A 19,119-nucleotide genomic window follows, 5' to 3' on the forward strand; every position below is an offset into this window, starting at 1 on the left:
TCAGTACAACCTCAAGTACAAAAGTGAGCATAGGAAACGTACAGGGCAGCGATAAAATAATGAGAATGGTCCATGACAAATTACAGCAGTTCTGAAGTTAATAAATCACCACTGTGGCAACACTGCAACAAAGGTGGGTCACGCTGGGCTGCATACCACTTACTGGTATTTACCAACCGCCCTTAGTTCAAAGACACAAAGACAAAGGCAGTTTTTGTCCATTTGACATACGTCATCATGAAGTCAGTTCATCTCAAACATTGTACAGCTTTTCTCTCTCTCTCTCTCTCTCTCTCTCTCTCTCTCTCCCCTCCACATGCATGTGAAACTTCCAGAGCTGATGGTTTGTCATCTTTGTAGCTCTTTATGTTTTCAAGCAGCAGATATTCTTACTCTTAAACATATACATTGATATGTACGAGACTTCTTGTTAAACAATCAGTCTTGATAAATCAACACATTGATGATTGTCAGTTTATTTGATTTTCTATTGTGCAGTGCTTGCTGAGATTGACTTTAGTTGTACTTGTAGATGTAAACGAAAGGAAAATCAGCATCCAAAGGGAACCAATGTTTATTTTTCTAAAAAGAAAATGTTGGTAAGTGACATTTGAACATCATAGCATATGCTTCCTATGTTAAATCCTCAAGAGATAAAACAGCTCAGAACAAGGGATTTAGATGTATGAAGGACGTATAATATAATAGAGGGTTTACTAACATATGTTCTGAGCAGAGAGCAACATGGAAAGCATCTCCAGGCATCTATTTTGTACATCTGTCTGCATTTAGGGTTTGTTTAGCTGGTCAGGAGGCCACGGTCTCCTTGAAACATCAAAGCTCTTCTTATTCTGCCAGGATATCCTCTTGACTTGAGGTGATGCCAACAGTGGCCGTCACATGTCGTAATCTGGCAGAGTCAGGAAGCGGCTGGATGCACGTGCCATGCATGCCCTCCACTCTCTTAAGGAGTCCGAAGTAGGCTTGCCAAAGTTGGAGCTTAAGCTTAGCCGACTAGCCGTGCAGCCGCTCCCTGCAGACACTGGGTCAGAGACAGTCAAACTTAACAATAGATCTTCAATAGAGGAGCTCTTCTCCCAACCTACTGACGACAGCTAATTTCAGAAATGTATTTTTAAATCAACATGTGGATTTCAAGTCAATGTTACTTGTCAAAGTTCAGAGTCATTGTCCAGGTTTCTTTTGGTGTGCGTCTCACAATAGTTATGCAGCCCCATTGATGGATGTGATTGCGTCTTTTCGGGAGGTAAAAATGGGATTTTCTCAGACAGTCTGCAGTGTATCTCAATCTGAATTACTCCTATGTTAAGAGTAGTTTGACGCACTTAGAAACTTAGTCCATGTGTCTTGCAGTGGCTCACCTTTCCAATCTGCATAACTACTGACGTTTTCCCTGCTGTTGTGAAAGAGTTCTCCTTTTATGAGAACAATGCGGACCGCGGGCTAACATGACTGGATTCCAGATACAGTTGAGACAGACACAAGTGATTAAAGATTTTTTGACGCTCTTATGCATGTATAAGCCGCTTTCTCCCATGCACAAGGCAAGGCCCCCGTTCTGTATGACCTAGAAGAAGCTAGACTGGATGACCCAGTGGTCATCCTTGGAGCCATCTGGCAACTAACGTCTTGTGTGGCTTACACATCCCAGTGCCTCACGCAATTCCTTAAGCAAGACTAAGTGCGCTTAGGAGGACTTAATCTCAGAGAAACTGGTTTGGGCCGCACTGGTGACTGCCATTGTGGATGCACCCGGCTGTTAGGTCATGGGGTTCCTTCAGTCATGTAACACTGAGACGGTGCTTTTGCCAGCGTGTCCTGTCTGTTGTGTGATTAAAATCTCTGGCTTGAATGTGCCATGTCGATGAAATGTGGCCCGTATGACGGGGCCGGTATCAACTGGCTATTAACTAAGTTGGGGATTTGTCGGTAAGGCAGACTACTGGTGTTGTCATGGGCGCACCACTGCAAAGCTGCTCTGAAAACTTTAGAAGTCATCTGGTATGGTCGGTGGGATCTGTTGCATAGTGCTAAAGATGGCAGTTGCCACACTGCGAGATGCCCCCGGGCGTGTTCGGCTGGCTCGCCATGCAAGGAAGGGAAGTGAGAGAAGCTTGAGCCTGTCTGCACTTGCACAGAGGTCACTTCTGGCCTTTTGACTGTCTGCCAGTGCAGGGGCCAGAGTCTTCCAGAAGAGGGCCTTGGCTACAGCAGACAAGTAAGCCAGCCAGCCAGACAGGCAGCCAGCCGCATCGTCTGCAGTCTAGGTCTGGGGCTAGAGCCTGGACTAGGGCAGCTCAAGTTACCCAGACAGATTTGTTAACACTGTTTGGGTCCACTCGGCTTTCTAGCCAGGCTTCTGAGCCAAACGCGGCTGAGGTGACTTAATCTGTCATTAAACTCACATTACACCCGGACAGAGACTCGGCTCAGGGGGGCAGAGACAGCACTCACTCTCCCACTCACTGGCATGGCTGGTTGGGTTTGAGCAGACACAAAGAATACCCCCCCTCCTCCTCCTCCTCCTCCTCTGCTCCATCCTCTTCATGCCACACACCATGGCACAGCTAGACAGCCCAGCACAGTCTAGACAAAAGCAATTTCACTCCAAGTTGAAAAGTCATTTGACTATGTGACGGGCATCTTTGTCGATTTTGTGAAGTTTGTTCTTACAATTTGTAGCACTGCGGTTTTCTGCCGATACTGACAGTCGTTTTGCATTTGAAGAAACACTAAGAAATGATGTCTGGCCATGAAAAATCATTTGAGTAATTATTGCCAATAACATGTCATGTTTTTAAACGGCTTCACAGCCGAGGCATTTCTGCAGTGATTAATGTCCTCTTCCCAGCCTGTCGTTTCACAGATAAAAAACACATTACAAGGGAGAACGTAAACTTTGGCAAGCTCTTCATGTAGAGACAACTGTGGAAATTGAGCTTTGGAGTGTCTGTATCCATATATTTTCCAGCATGCGCTGTACGTCGAGCGCTTGTACCAACTGCTTCGTGATCACTTTGATGCACCGGTGTTGATTTAAACTACTGCAAAATCCCAACCCAGCATAAAAGTGACTAAGTAAATCAGAAAGATGAGAAACATTAGTTTTATTGTATCTCTGACATCAGTGTTATTTCATTAGATTTTTTTTTTTTGTCTCAGAGCTGCTGACTGAACACATTTGTCTCTGTGCAGTCTTTGGACTTTATTCACATCAGGCAAAGGAAAAAAAAAAAAAGATTGCTTCCATAACTCTCAGCTTGAAAATGTCAGAGCGCCTAACAACCTGCAGTACCTTCAGTGGAGGTCTGAGACATTGTTCCCTCTGCTGAGATTTGTTTTTACATAACAGCCGGTTCTGGTTCTCCGCGAGCCTCACTACACCCCCCACCGTCGAGGAGTTGCCAAAAGCCAGCATATGAACTTTATAATCAACTCTTACGGAGAGCAGTGCCAAGCCAACAAGCCGCATATTTCTCACATACAAGGGCCGTTTTGTCTCATTTAGTTCTGTTCTATTTATTTGTTTGTCTTATTAGCGTACACTTTGCTGAAGAATTAAACGGGTCTATAAACGTCTTTAAAAAGAATCTGACGAGAGCTTTGGTACCAGTTTATCTGAGCAAATGGTAAAATGGAATACCTCTATCCACATGTTAGAGGGTGAAATAATAACTGAATTCATCTGTTGTTGTGCTTGTTTTCCGTTTAAAAAAAAAATCAACAGCTGATATTTAAATAGTTTTGCTCATGCAAAAGCTGTTCATCTTGCTTTAGTGTGATGACATGTGATGGCGTAACCGAGCATGTGTTGTTTGTGACTGCAGGTCAAGAAGTACTTTGAGCTGGAGCCGCTGGCCCGGGGGAAGCGCTGGATCCTGGACGGCAGCTCCACCGACAACATGGAGGCCGTGAAGGAGAGCTTCGGCCAGTTCATCAGCCTGCTGGAGGACAAAGACACAGAGCCCGTGAGGATATGACGCTAACGCTGCTAATGCCAGGAGACGTTAGTGGTTAACAGCCGCCACGTCCTGCGGGTGCCCACGCACACACATACACACACACACACACACACACACACACACACACACACACACACACACACACACACACACCCCTGCACAGACACACACATGCACACAGAAGAAAACTCGGCAGAAGTCAGCCTTGTTTCTCTTTGAGATGTGTATCGTACCTTATCCTCCCCTCGCCGCAATATCGTTTTCTAAATTGGACGAGTGCACACGAGCAACAGTTAACCACGACAAGCTGACAGCGGAGACACACACAAGCACGCGCTCACACACACACACACACACACACACACACACACACACACACACACACACACACACACACACATGCAAGCACACACACAGTGGAGCCCAGGTTGTCTGTAGATATGTTAACATCGCCACTAATTACTTTGCAGGATGTCTGGGTGGGCATGGTTGATGTTCTTTTCTCTGAGAAGTACTGTATGGCTGTCAAGTGCTTCTCCCTCCGACTCGGTAACAACAGGAACTGTTGTGTGACTGGAGTACATAGTCCAAAGCCTCAAGTTATGTACGGTAGTTACATATCGGTGTGGTCGCACTGCGTCTGAATATCTAATCTGAATAGTTGTAGTCTGAGTATGTCATGGGGTATTATGTACATGCAGACAGGCATATTGCTGTGTACCCTCCTGTGCAGCCGTGCACAAGTACTAATCTTGTGACTAAGTGCTTAGGTGACTTTGGGGAGACGTGAGTCCATTTGGAAAGTGGGAACAAGTCTGAATGCTTTTATAAATGTGCAACTTAGGATATATTTTCTAGCTCCGTGTGTTAATCTGGTAGGGCTGCGTTCAGATTTTTTATATATCATACATCCTTGTGTCACACTCTTAAATTCTGCCAAATCAAAGACCAAAACAAGAGTAAATGTTGATTGTCTGGACTGGATGTACCCGTAAGGTAGACAAAAAATTTAATGAATTTTATTTCTTTTCGGGGGATTTGTTTTCTCGTTTTTTTTTTTACTGTATTGTTTTCTCCCTTTTAAGTTTTGACACGAGCCGTCTCAGCCCTGGCTGGTGACTGCAGGCTCCCATCAGGGTGGAATACAAACTATCAATCAGCCACAGCAACAGCTGCATCTGACAAGTCCCTGTCCGACACCCTAATGCCTTCCAACTGTCTGAAGACCCCTCCCTGTCTGCTGTTTATCGCACACCCCTGCCCCACCACGGCCCCTCACTGCTGCAGATCCTCTGCCCGTCCCCACCGCTTCTTTTCTGCTTTTTTTTTATTATTATTATCCCCGATGCCATTTTTCAGACCAGTTGCCCTCGCGTGGAGCCCCCACTTCTAAAAAAATGTGCCACAGGTGTGTGGTTGTACCCACTATGACGTTCACACCTTCTCCCCATGTGCTTTGTTTGATTTGTTGTTTCGATCAGTATTTTGTCAGGTTTTTAGAGATCAAATCTTTTTTGTTGTTGTTGTTTTTGTACCTGATGTGAGAACTGAGCAGATCAGCACATTTGTTGTCTTCAGTGTAAATTAATCTTTCATGTCGAGATTTTACCAGTGTTGGACTTTTCATATCATCAGACACACATTTTAAATTGTTTTTTGTTTTTTTTGTTTTTTTATTCAATCCTGCGTTTTGTCTTAAAATGCAATTAAAAGTTTTGAAAATTGAAGTGGTCATGCTTTGGGGTTTTTTCTTTAGTTTTTTTCTTGTCACTCTTGTGTAGATGAATATTTCCTGTGTCCTGGATTCACAGAATGACGACCCAGCAGCGTGACTCTTCTTTGTAGCACTTGTACGAGCACATGATCAGCTGGATCAGGTATACATTAGGAGGCAGGAGTCCGTGACTCTATTCTGGATAAAAATAGAACAAATTGTACTCTGTATCTCTCTGAAATATGTGATGAGTTGAACGTTTTCAAGTGTCCCTGGAAACCTCTTATTCAGTGTCTGTGATTTGTGAATCAGGGTGACCTGTGGAAATCTGAGACTCTGAAAGATAATCAGGAAAGCCCAGATGAGCCAGAAGAGTTTGAGCCAAAGTTTAAGGGGGGAAGAAAGGAGAAAAAAAGGAAGCAGCAGTCAAAGTAGAGCGGCTGAAGAAAGTTTGGAGTGGAAAGTTAACCGAGTGAGACAGGAGTTCCTGATAAATATACTCCACTCTCTGCTACCTCTGCCTCCCCTTTCCCCTCTCTTTTTGCCCTCCTTCCCTCTTTTTCAAATTAACCGTGTGGCTTTAATACAATGTGTGTCATGCAGGTTGCCCTGGCGACTCTTTGATCCTGTTTTCCAGTCTCTGCCTCTGAGGCAGACGTGCTTCTCTTCAGTCTGCTGCACACCGGCTCTGGAAGCTGCCGCGGCCCTGATACAAACCATGGGCTGCTGCGCTCGCCTCTCCTCGCCTCTCCTCTCCTCGCTCCCCCCTCGCCCTTCATGTCGCTCGCTTTCTCTCTATTTCTCTGCCTCTTTGTCACCACCCCCCCCCCTTTGCTCAGGTTCTCTCCCATCTTTGTGTCTCAAGTCTCACTTGCTCTGCTTCCCTTTGCTCACAGTGAAGCAGGACTCCCCTCAGCCAGAGCATCCAGGCAGCCACAGGGGAGAGGAGAGGAGGCCGGGCCCTGTGAAGCAGCTCTCCCTGGAGAAAAGACAGACTACACCCACCTACCCCCACCCCCACCCCCCATCTCTCTCTCTGTCTGTCTGTGAAACTGATTTAATTCTACTGAATGCAATGCTGTGCTCTCTTCCCACACTGAACCTTTACCTGCTCTACCTGTGTAATTGCTGGCGTCTGGCTGCACTGTTCCTTCTTGCCCTTGCTGGCAGCCGACCTTCGGTGTGACTTGCTGATAAGCTCCGGAGTTGCAGTACTCTGTGGTAATGCACTCCAGACTTCTCTAATTGGCCTGTGCCTTACTGAACAACAATGCAGGCGATGCGTGGTGTTTCGTGTGATGGATACAGTCACTCAAGAAACAGTCAAGTCTCTGCAGGTTATTTCTTCTGGTCATAATTCACTTAAAGTGGGAGATAATTAACAGTTGCCTGGAAGGTAGGAAAACATTGAGAAATCTGAAAATCTATGGCAAGACAAACTGCTGGCAGAAACGTCGAGCGTGTGTAAAAGGGTAAAACTTAAAGAAAGCAAATGCACAATTGAGCTGATGCCATCCTGCAGTGGCCATCATGGCTCTGCATTTATCTACCCGGTTTTGATATTCAGGCATCAAGAGTGCCGTGCTCACGTCACCGTCTGTCTTTGCTCATTCAGAGCCTATTTAGAGCCCGTACAACACACACACACACACACACACACACACACACACACACACACACACACACACACACACACACACACACACACACACACACACACACACGCCCAGCTCTGAAGTCAAAAGGAAATTTTCCATCAAGAAGTGGATTGGATTTTAAACATGGGCTGTGTTGATTTCAACACAAACGAAGCAATGTGGGTTTGTAAAAACGATTATCTCATTTGCTACATTAGACTTTTTCTTTTTTTTTCAGCACAACCTCGGAGTGACTCAGTGAAGAGGTAGCTGCCTGTGTATTTTCACTCGTGCATTTCTTTACTCTGTTAATCCGAAACAGTGCAGTTTTATTTTTTTTCCGAGCGTGCAATCATGTACGTGCTGCTGCTTTATTTCTTCATACTGTCTTTATTCCATTCCCAAAAGTAAGAGACGTTGCACAACAGTCTCAACAAAGCTTGTATATGTCCTGTTATAGTATGTAACTTGACAGATTTCTGTTGTTGAACTTTGTGACTCCTATCAACTGCAGATTTATGGGTGAATCAGTCGGTAGCGTCCTTGTTCTTTTAAAGGAGCCATTCCCAGCTGACTGTGGGACCCGTCACCAGTTCATCATGTGGCAAACGCAACCACACACACTCACACCTACTAACAGTTTAAAGTGGCGAGATTACCTCAAAAAAAAAAAAAAAATGGAATAACGGACCACCTTGAGCCTGGATTCTGACTGATTCTAACTGTGAGGTGTGTGAACTGCCACACTCATTGTGCAGGGCAGGCTTTATCATGGAAAACCGTTTAGTTTCATTAACTCAAAATAAGAAAAAACCTTTCTCAAACCTGATGAGAAATCAAGAAAAACAGTACAGCAGCGAGACAAATGCACACAAACAACCAAAAAAACTGATGCAGGGACACTTTACAGTTATTAAAAGGTTCGATGCATCGCAGTTGTTTTTACAAAGTACCTATACCTACATTAAGTGTCTGAATAACAAAATATGTCAATGTTTTTTCCTCCACCCACGTTGGTAAATTATTCTTGTGAAGGCAATCCAATTGATTTTTCATATTTTGGTGTAAAGTGCCACCACCATGTGTCACATGCATTATAACGACCTACCAGAAGTATAAACACATCCAATCACTCACTGCAAAGTGAAGCCTGGCAGCTTTGTGAAATGCAAATGCGTGACCCGACGGGGAACCTGACGTTCGTTTACAAGACAAACAAAAGCGCATGTTTTCTTAAACTCTGGAAAGAATGCCTCTTGTTCTCCCTCCATCTTTCTCCCGTCGTGTGTGTGTGTGTGTGTGTGTGTGTGTGTGTGTGTGTGTGTGTGTGTGTGTGTGTGTGTGTGTGTGTGTGTGTGTGTGTGTGTGTGTGTGTGTGTGTGTGTGTGTGTGTGTGTGTGTGTGTGTGTGTGTGTGTGTGTGTGTCAGGGTATCTGCTGATAAAAGCAGGCCGGGAGGTGCAACAGATGTTGCCCTGACATCCATCTGGGCCCTGTACCCCTGCTCTGCCTCCCACGGCCAATGCTCCACATGGGACACTCACCGTGCTTCACCTCCTCACACACAGCAGAGGACTGCTTCTCCTCACCCTCCTCTTCCTCTTCCTCCTCCTCCTCCTCCTCCTCCTCCTCCTCCTCCTCCTCCTCCTCCTCCTCCTCTTCGTCGGCATCCCGGAGCAGTGACGCAGAGATCAGCTATGATGCTGCTTTCAGTCTCCTGATCCAACGGGACCTCCGAGTTCGTCTGAGGGGGTTTCCTCTTTGTTTTAACACTCCTGCCTCCACAAAACACACACATCATAAAAAACAAGCCCAAGTGGCTGCAATGCATCAGTGATGTAGAGCCCGTGATGAAATATTCCCTGAACATGGTCATCTTTTCCAGATACGAGGTATTATTGATTCAGAAAACCTTCAGCACTGTGACCTTTAACTGGTGTCTCTCCACATGTAAACTACGTATAAAAAGGTCATTTCTCTCATGCTGGAAGTGTGTGATGGATTCATCCAGCCTGAATGATAGCTGTGGATGCAGAGCTGCAGTTGATTGGCATCATGCGAGAAGCAGTTTAGTAGTAGTTCAGGTTCACACGAAAGAAACTCGAAACGAACTCCCAGTAGTTCGTCGATCGCTCGTTGGCGTCGTTAACCGAAAGCGTCTCCGTTTGCAGGAGTTTACCTCCCGTCGTCTGTGTCATCCTGCAGCTTTGTGGCTCAAATCTAAAAATGCGGAAGACCTGGAATCCCACCGAGCATCAGCTCGTCCTGCCTTTTCCTTTATTAGACCCTCCAGGTGTTTTTCTTTTTAAATGACTTTAAATCCTCATCAGACCTGGTTTGGTCATTTCTGATGTAAAGACCAGGCTCCATGTGGACACGGGACGATATTAGATTAGTCTGATTGCATCAAAGTAATTTAATCAAAAGTGGAACTTAAAGATGTGAAACCCAAACCAGACTGTTGGAATGTCAATCAAGACTTAATTCAGGGTCTCGCTGTAACAAAACGGGTGTTTCACCAACATAAATCTTACATCAACAAATCTGAAAGGAAAGAAAACTTTTAAAAATGAAGTATTTTCATTCTGCATCAAATCAAAAGTACATGAAGCCTTATTATTAGTTATTGATGTGTTACCAGGTATGATGTCTGTATATGTGGTACTTTATGTTGGAGTTGATTCAGAGTAAAACTTTAAGTTACTTTTGTGAAGACAAAAACGTGCACACCACACTTTACACAAAATATTCCAGTGGTTTTCACTCCTCCGGGGAAGAATTACAGATTTCCTGGCATCATTTTTTCTTTAGAATTGTGGGAAATAAATCATCATCGTCTCACAGTATGAAAACCTCCATCATGTTTCAGTGAATCAGAGTTCACGAGAAGATCATACATTTAAACACGATAATATAACTCAAAACAAAAGGTAGTATAGAAGTATAGATTTCCACAAGAACCTTTTTTTGTTGTTGTTTTTTTAACTCCCTTGCTCAGCGTGACGCTGCTTCACAGTCCTGTGTTTTCTGTTTCAAGATGAACTGAGATGAATCTGGTCCTGCCTGTGTTTGGATCAAACTCCCAACGTTTGCCACTGGAGGATCTGAGGAAACCATGCGGTGCAATTCTACTCGGAGCCCTTTGTGGCCAACCTCCGCGCCTCTTGTTTTCTCTGCGTGTTTGAAAGCCTCGTCTGTTGGGTGACTTCCGTGGGATCCCGGCAGCCTTGTCACTCAGATTGTTTGTCCTGCGGACGAGATCTGTGTGAGTCCTGTTTCCCTTCCTCTCTCCTCGGGCCCGAGTGCTGATGGAGACCCGCATCCCAGGTGGCCCACACATCAAAACAAGGGGGATCGCGGCTCTTGGTTTTCAGACAAACATCACTCACTTTCTTTGTTGTCTGAGGGACAGGGGGGCACGACGGTTTATCTCCAGAGGATCTCCCCGCCCCCCTCCGCTATCGCCTTCCAGCGGCCCGCTGCCCCATCCCACAGGAACCGCAAAAAGCAAACGTCAGTCAAGGAGAAGGTGTTGCATTCCTGCGAAAGGTCAATTAGTGGCAGCCACTGAAGGATCTGTTGCACGTTTGAGTCAAAATACAGGAACTGTTTAAAAATCTACCTTCAGATATCCACTGTCGGAGGAATGGCGTTTTGAGGATGTCGCTCGCAGGCCTACCACACACATCCAGTTAGTCTGATTCACGACGCGTCACATATGAAACTTATTGCTCTCTCCCTGTGTAGTGGAAGGATTGGGGGGGGGGGGGGTTAGCAGTTCCCAGTGCAGCAGCCCCTGACCCGTCTGTGCAGGTGATTCTTCCCCTTCAGGCCTATAAGCAGCGCAGTGTCTAGGGGACTTTTATGAGCGTGACCTTAACATGCCCGTCTCAAGTGGTCTAGACTCACCGCTTCATTTACTAGAGTCCCCGTCCCGCTGGTGGCCATCAGACTTCTTGTTTTTCTTTAACTGGTTGAGTCTCTCTTGTCATAACTCTTTGAAGATGGACAGACATGACGCTTTCACCGTTGTTTCTGTGGACTTTGCTGTCACAGCTCTGAGAAAACAGAGGAATAACAAAGGGGGAAGGGGGGGTGGGGTGGGAGGGGGGGGGGGGGGTGCGGGGGGGGGGGGCTGACATGCACTGCTTTTCTCTGCAGGAGATCAGAAGAACATGTGCAGAGTACAGCTGCACTCAGGCTCCTCATGCTGCACATATGCAAGCTTTAAATTACCCCCAACATGAAGTGGGAGCATCGTGGAGGACGGACCTGAGCGACAAGTTGTTTTCTACCGACATTGACTTCCTTCGCTGCGGTTCTTAGAGCTGACCCAGTGAGCGTGCAGCCACAGGTGATTAATCAGTCGCTAATATGTGGTAAATATTTGTTAGTTGTCTACAAAGTGAACCTTTATTTTTTTTCTTCTTCTTCAGTATTATGGTTTGTTTGGTGTGCTGCGTGGCACCGGGCCAAGCACTGGAGGTGGATTAGCTCATTGAATCCAAACAGTTTACGGGGAAAGCAGCTCCAGTGACGACACTATGTGGGCAGCTTGGAGCTCTCAAAATACAAACCTTGCATGTGAAAGCGAAGGAAGGGAGGGAAGGAAAAAAAAAAAAGAGAAAGAAAAGTGAGTCTTTCACAGGGACAATCTAGTAAACACGAATGCTGCGCGGAGAGGGAACACCTGTGTTTTACCAAACTTTTGGCACGCGGAGGTCCTCCATCACAGCCGGGGGGCCTTATTTGGTCCAGCACGGAGTTTTAAACGTCGGCCCGTCCAGCGATGACGAAACGCAAACCTGACTCACCCGGGAAACTGCACAGTCAGTCACAACCGAGATGCGAGCGAACAATAGGAACGGGAGAAGGTGGCGGGATGATTCAGCTGTGCTGGAAAGGAGCAGACTGCAGGCACAGACTCGGGCGGGATGGCGGGAAGAAGCTTAGAGCCGCAGCCAGAAATAGTGTTTAAGGTGTGGAGGATTAGGGTTAAATGTCGGCAAGGTCAAGTAAGAGACTAGTTTCGATGGGCTTAGAGATGTTAGCTGGACACAGCTCGCTGAGCAATTGTTCAACTAGAACCTGGAAGTCTGTGTATTTACATACTTTCATTGTGAGCGACTCAATATTTACCAAACAGGAAACCAAAGCGAGGCCATCTCCAGTGGCATAATTGCAACATGAGCGTGTGCCTGGAGTTTAATCTGGATTTATGAATCCAAAACATTCATTTTGAATTCTCTGCAAACAAAAAAAAAACAAAAAAAACCCCACAATATTTAAGCAATTTAAAGTGATGAGCAGATTTAAGGTTTTTTCTTCAATCTGTAAGCGGTGAAAAAAATGTGCGACGTTTCTGGATCACATGGCAGCGCCTCGTTTCTGTTTACTGCTGCTCTGAGGATTGAGCCTAAACATCCTCTAATGGGATTCACCACCAGGAAAAACCCAGAGGAAGAAAATATGTCTCCTCTCGTTACCCGCCGGATCAGGAGCTCACCGACCAACAACTGGAGCCACAACTAGCTTACGGTTCATTCTCAAATCGTGTGATTTCATTGTGTCTACATTTTGTTTGGGTTAAGACAGACGCACTTCAGTTCCCTTATTGACCTTGTGAAGCAGGTGTGGGAGAACGAGCCCTCCCCTCCAAACTCACACATCACACATGCTCCGTCTGACAACAAGAAGTGATTTTTAATTGAATGCTGGACTTTCGAATGTTTTTTCCACATTATGGGATATTAATAACAGCTGCTGGGATCCATAGGCAATAAAAAGTAATACGTTTCTCATTGTTTCCTGTGTTTCCACCACAGCCTGAAGTCCTGAGGTATTATTACGGACTGAAGACTGACGGCAGAGGGGAAATCAATGAGTTTAAAAGCATTACACATAACAACGACAACGCCATAAAAGCAACAAAGAGGCCGTTTCCTCATTTTGATGGAGTGCAAACATGCGGAATGTTTAGCCGGTGCTGTGCCGGAGATGAGCTTCTTCCTCTAATTGTAGCCCAGTAGTGATAAATGTAGAGAAATAAAGTGGGTGAAATATAATATTGGCACTGTAGACCTTTTAAAAGTACTGTTCTCCAACCAGGGACTTTTTGGGGGGTAGAAAATAGCCCCAGGACCAACTTTAGACCAGCGGGCAAATTAAATATATTTTAAGGGTTTATCCTCTTTTAATTTATCTCCGTTACACTTACAAATTAGGTTATAAAAATATCTGTTTGATAGAAGATAAATCAACCTCCACTTGGTGCCCCCTAGGGGAGGTTGAAGTCGTCTTGATCGAAGTAAAAAAAACAAAGTTGTACCACAGAAATCTTTTAATACAGCTGCTCCCGCCTCAGCGACACGAAACAAAACAAGTGATCTGCCGAAAATTAAAGGAATGGCAATCCTGCTTTCTCCTCAGTCTGTCTCTGTGTAACCCCACCCCCTCTACCCCCTCTGCCCCCTCTGCCCCCTCCAGCCCCCTGAATCAGCCTGGTTCACATACACAAGATTAAGTAGCAAAAGTGACATCCAAGACCAATCGGGCCACCCAAGAGAACCGCAACCAGCGGAAAGGCTGTCAGAGCCCCCTTTTGCAACATTAATCTTGGAGCCTCTCCTGCACTGCCAACTCACATCTCCTTCAAACGGGACGGGGAGGTAGAAGACTGAACTTTTCCCTCCCCGAAGGTTTTCTCCTCTCCATCAATTAACTCTTTGGGGGACAATTCATCGTCACCCGCCATGTGTCAGACAACTTCAAACACGGGCCAAATGAATGACTTTTCCAGACATTTTTTTTTTTTCTTTTTACAAAAATTTTTTTTTTTAAATAAAAAACAACAACTCACCTTCAATTTGGCAAGAAGATTAGTGTGGACATACGCTCAATTTGTAATCCACCTAAATGCCCCCGCGTGGACATGTGGGACAGAAATGAGACTAAAAACGATGCTTTGAGGTGATTTATGGACATTTAAGTTGCCTGCTGACGGCTGCGAGACGTTTCTATGGCCTGTTGAACACATTAATGAGACGTTAACATTCAGCAATACAATTTATCTGAAGCTTCAGACGTGCAGGGACCGGCCTGCTGGACGAACCATAGCAGATACCTCCTGCCTTCTTTGACCTCTTCCAGGAGGGGGGGGGGGGGGGGGGGGGGGGGGGGTTTGACCTTCTGGGGGTGGTGTCACATCCAACCTGATAGCGGTGTGTGAATGGGAAAACAGAAGAGATGAATTGATAAATGGCGGAACATGAGTGGTGTTATGGGGTGGATGCCTTCAGTCCCAGGAGAGGGGCTTCCTCACCCCCCCCCCAACCTTCCTCATGGCCGAGACCCGAGAAGCCGAAGGGGGACGTTGCGCCGTCCAACAGTGCTCCTTTGAAGAGAACTCAGGCAGCATGCCTCAAATACTTTCTGCTGGCTTTGCCTTCAGTTTCTCCACTTGAAAAATACCTAATTGTCAGAAAGCGTGAACGAGCCGATCCCACTAACAGGTGACGTCCGTCTGCGTGCGGGAGATTTCTTTAGTCGTCCAAAAACAACGAGCTGACTGATGTGTTCATCACGCTGCACACGGACACCGAACTTTATCATCCAGAAACCCTGAGCGCTCTTCTCATTCATCGGTTATCTAGAAAACTGGAGCAACTCCCACTTTGGCAGTGACACAGTCAATAGTTATTATGACATTATTTACACACTTATTTACGACTCTCCACACAAACATCACAAACTGGTGAATCTTTGGTAACGTTCACATTTCTAATTAATAAGTGTAAATAGGTGTCAATCATAAATAACACATGATGAAACAATCCCGTTGCACATGGAAATAGGCAATGCTGTTCTGTTTTAGCTCTTTATTTAGTGAAGCAGGAATGACAACAATTTAGTGAACTTCTTCAAAGCATTCAACCTAAAATTGTGCGTTCTACCAAGGCATATTTTCAGTTTTTCAAATCTCACATATCACTGTCCTTCAACATGTATTTTATAGTAGGACAATGGTATGTGATAGTATAGCATCAGGAAACATCTAATTTAGTTAAATGTGAAATGGGCCTCATCTTAGTTAGTTTGATGCTTTTCAATAGATTTTATTTAGTATAAATGGCATGCACCCAATTCTCACTTTGAAATATGTCATTTTCAGGAAATTTGACGAGTGCCCTTTAAAAGATCCACTTGGCTTTTTCACTAAGCTCCTGTTTAGTGGAGGAGGAGTAAACTCATTGATCCTGAACTTAGTTGTTACTGCAGCGTCCGCCTCTGTCCACTCTCCCCGTGATGTGTTATCAGTCTTAAACAGACATGTTTGTAGTTGATCCCGGGAGGTTTGTTTCCACTTCATCTCGCCATCAATTTGAAGAATCAATAACATCCAGATTACAGAGCATCTTCCTCTAACTAACTTCATGAATCGGTGATTAGACTTCATCGATAAGTGCACCGTTTAGAAAATTTTAAGTGGGTCAAAGGTTATTCCGTTTAAACGTTAATGTTTCTAGTTGTTAAACTACTTTCTTGGTGGATTTCCGTCTTCTCTCGAAGGTGTTGTGTCCATGTTTCTCTGTTATCTGATTGTTATGAGATCGTCTTCTCATCATCCATGAGGCGAAGCTCCTGCTCAGGATTTCTTTTTGTTCAATCCACTGAGGTTACACTCCCGCCACTGCCTGTTTCATCAGTCTGGCTGGATTGACCGAGTAGGGCGGCGTGAAATTAAGAGACCTTTCAACCTTTGGGACTGATTTCCTTCTTTTCTGTACAGATGGCTTTTACACCTGGCTGCGATGGGACCAGATCCACCTGATAGGTTATCCAGATACAGATGTGAGGACCGCGTGTCACGGGGGGCATCACATTTCCGATAAGAGGCCTGTTTTTAATCTGCCACATTCGAAAGGAAAACCAATGCAAAAATATTATCCACAATCTGATTATTTGTTATCTCCTTTTCCTGACTGAACAGGCCATCAAAAACACAGTACAAGTACAACAGGAAGACTGATAAAAGTCTCTGATAAACCCCATTTAGATGTGTTAAGAGGAAATAACACATTCAGCTCAATCTGTAACAAGGTGACAACATCTCAAGTATGAAGATAAGAACATATTTTGATCTTAACTGTGTGCGTTTTAACTTTTTCCACACGCGTAGGAAAGTGATGGTGCGTGTTTGCTTTGATATTTTAGAAAGAACTACTTCAATGTTGACATTTTAGGAACATTAGGAGGACCATCGTGTGCTTTTCTCTGCTGTATTACAGAGTCAACACAAACCTAAACAGTGAAAATGAAATAAAGTGTAGCACTAAAAGAGTTGAAAGATGTTTGTCTGCATGTGAACAGAACGGTTAGTCAACAGTTTTAGGTTTTAAAAGTAAAAGGAAGGAGCTTATATGTTTCTAAAAATGTATTTTAACACCAAATGAAGCCTGTGAAGACAGTATGAACACTGGTCATTTTTCTTTCTTCATATAATATATTATTGTAAAGGCCTGCTGACAACCATACACACGTAAAATCATGATCTGAGCTGTGCTGTGGACGTGTTATAAATCTTTATTATTAGCCATGCAACTGTTACACCTGTTCAGCTTTTGGTTTTTGCAGAATCAGAAAAAAAAAAACTTTATTTATCCCAGAGGGGCAATTAGGTGGACAAAGAGCGGCCCAGAGTAAGAGAAAGAAGATAAAACACACACACACACACACACACACACACACACACACACACACACACACACACACACACACACACACACACACACACACACACACACACACACACACACACACACACACACACACACACACACACACACACACACACACACGGTGGTGGGTGAAAGCAGCAGGTTATGTTCAGTGGCAGGCCTCCTGCGAGAACATTTAAAGCTGCAAGTCAAAACAGCGGAACGAAAAACATCATGTGCCGGTTGGACATATTGCAGGGTGGAAAGTAAAAGTACGAATGTGTCTAATAATGAGTGGAATATTGAACATGAGGCGACATTATGCAAAGCTTCAAGTTATTTTAACCTCTTGGAGTTCAGGAGCATTTAGGAAAAGGTTGCTCTCCTTCTTCGGGTCCAGGATCACGTTGCCAGTTACTGTACAGATTATCAGTAAAACTTTTTTTGAAAAAAAGCATTTAATTAATGCTTCAAGAGCTGCGTTATGTAATCATTTACGGTGTTAACGGCATTAGGAGATGGTTTATTGTTCCATTAATGCTCGTTGTCATTGCTGAGTTCTGTTAAATGCAAATGTAGTAATTATGTCAAATATAAGATCTTAATCCTCCAAACGGACAAAACAAAAGAGCATTTGGGCTGAATTCTCTTTTTGATGAGATGTATGGTGCTCTCTCTCTCTCTCTCTCTCTCTCTCTCTCTCTCTCTCTCTCTCTCTCTCTCTCTCTCTCTCTCTCTCTCTCTCTCTCTCTCTCTCTCTCTCTCTCTCTCTCTCTCTCTCTCCCTCTCTCTCTCTCTCTCTCTCTCTCTCAATTTAAATATAACTAATGTTTTACTATTGATATCAGATATTTGGTCATTTCTCGAGACTATATTGTTAACAACTCTACTTTTACTTGTAACTAAGTGTCACGTGACCGATACGTGTTCAAAGTCTCTTTCCGCCTCTGTGTCAAACTTTGAGAAGGTTTCTGCTCCTTTCAGCCACAAAACGTTGTGTTATGGGTTTTATTTGGTTTCTTTTTTATTTAAAACAGAACCCACCAGAGCGGGCTCTTACAAACAGCTCCAGTTCTTCAGCAGCCTAACTAATTTGGACTCATCAGATTCAGCCTCTTCAGACGATCACGGTGTTTCTGTGGCGACGGGACCAGAGAGACTGTACGTGCAGGTCACATCAACACTTCCTGTCACACGAGCAATGGGGCTCACTGTCACCGGGTGTCATTACAATTGGCTTTATGTTGAGATTGTAACTTTTTCAGAACTTATATCCGACAGAGAAAAACTTTGAAGTTAAAAAGTAAATGTCATTATGTCATCATGTTACTATTTTACAGATCCAGCAGATGAAGACAAAACCCGGCTGCACGTGGGCCCTGAAGTAAAATGTGTTTGACACCGCCGCTTTAAACTGTTGATGTTTAAACGGACGTCTCCTTTTTGATGTTATTCAGTAGGAGAACCAGCACTTTAACAAAGCCTGAAAGATCAAGTTGACTTATATGGTTGACAGCAAAAGTAAAATTTGAGAAATCGAATAAAGAAAAATTAAATATATATATACAGGATCGCTTTTAAATTATGAAAGGATAAAACAAAAAGATACACTTTAGGTAAACAGGTGTTTTGGCGTGTGAGCTTTTGTTTGGATAACCAGGAGTCATCATCATCATCAATCTGTGCCCTTCAAAACAAGCTCCCGCTCACAACGCACGCACGGCGGAGGCTGGTGTTTGGCTGCAGACGAGCCGGGTTGCGTGTCTGGCTGGCTGGGTTGGGGAGTTCACGGTGGGTGGAGCGCGGCCACAGACTGCAGCGCTCGTGAGGTCATGGTGGGCCACAGAGGGGCTTCGCGTGAGTGAAGGTGTGTGTGTGTTATTTAGAGAGCGGCTCCATTAACAAATATCGTCCTGGCAAACGTTCAAACCATCGCGCCCGCTCGTCTGTCCAGCTGCCGAGCATCGACTCGATGGCGGCCTGAACACTTTCCAACAGACAGGAAGAGGTTTCCTGTGGCTTTATTTTATTTGGGTTTTTTTTAAATCCTGGGAGCTCGAAGCTTTTCTT

At 44.6% G+C, this 19,119-nt stretch overlaps 1 protein-coding gene across 1 annotated transcript in view; it reads left to right on the plus strand.

Annotated features, from left to right (window-relative positions):
• The window catches only part of LOC308111696 (ADP-ribosylation factor-like protein 15), a 95,771-nt gene extending 90,063 nt beyond the window's left edge, over positions 1 to 5,708 (plus strand). The window contains exon 5 of the mRNA XM_080466690.1: positions 3,849 to 5,708. Within this exon, the coding sequence (XP_080322816.1) occupies positions 3,849 to 4,001 (153 nt within the window). The 3' untranslated portion in view covers positions 4,002 to 5,708. The remainder of the gene's footprint in view (positions 1 to 3,848) is intronic.
• The last annotated feature ends 13,411 nt before the right edge of the window (positions 5,709 to 19,119 follow it).

This window comes from Lipophrys pholis, assembly GCF_963383615.2.
Source record: "Lipophrys pholis genome assembly, chromosome: 7".
Taxonomy (NCBI): Eukaryota; Metazoa; Chordata; class Actinopteri; order Blenniiformes; family Blenniidae; genus Lipophrys; species Lipophrys pholis.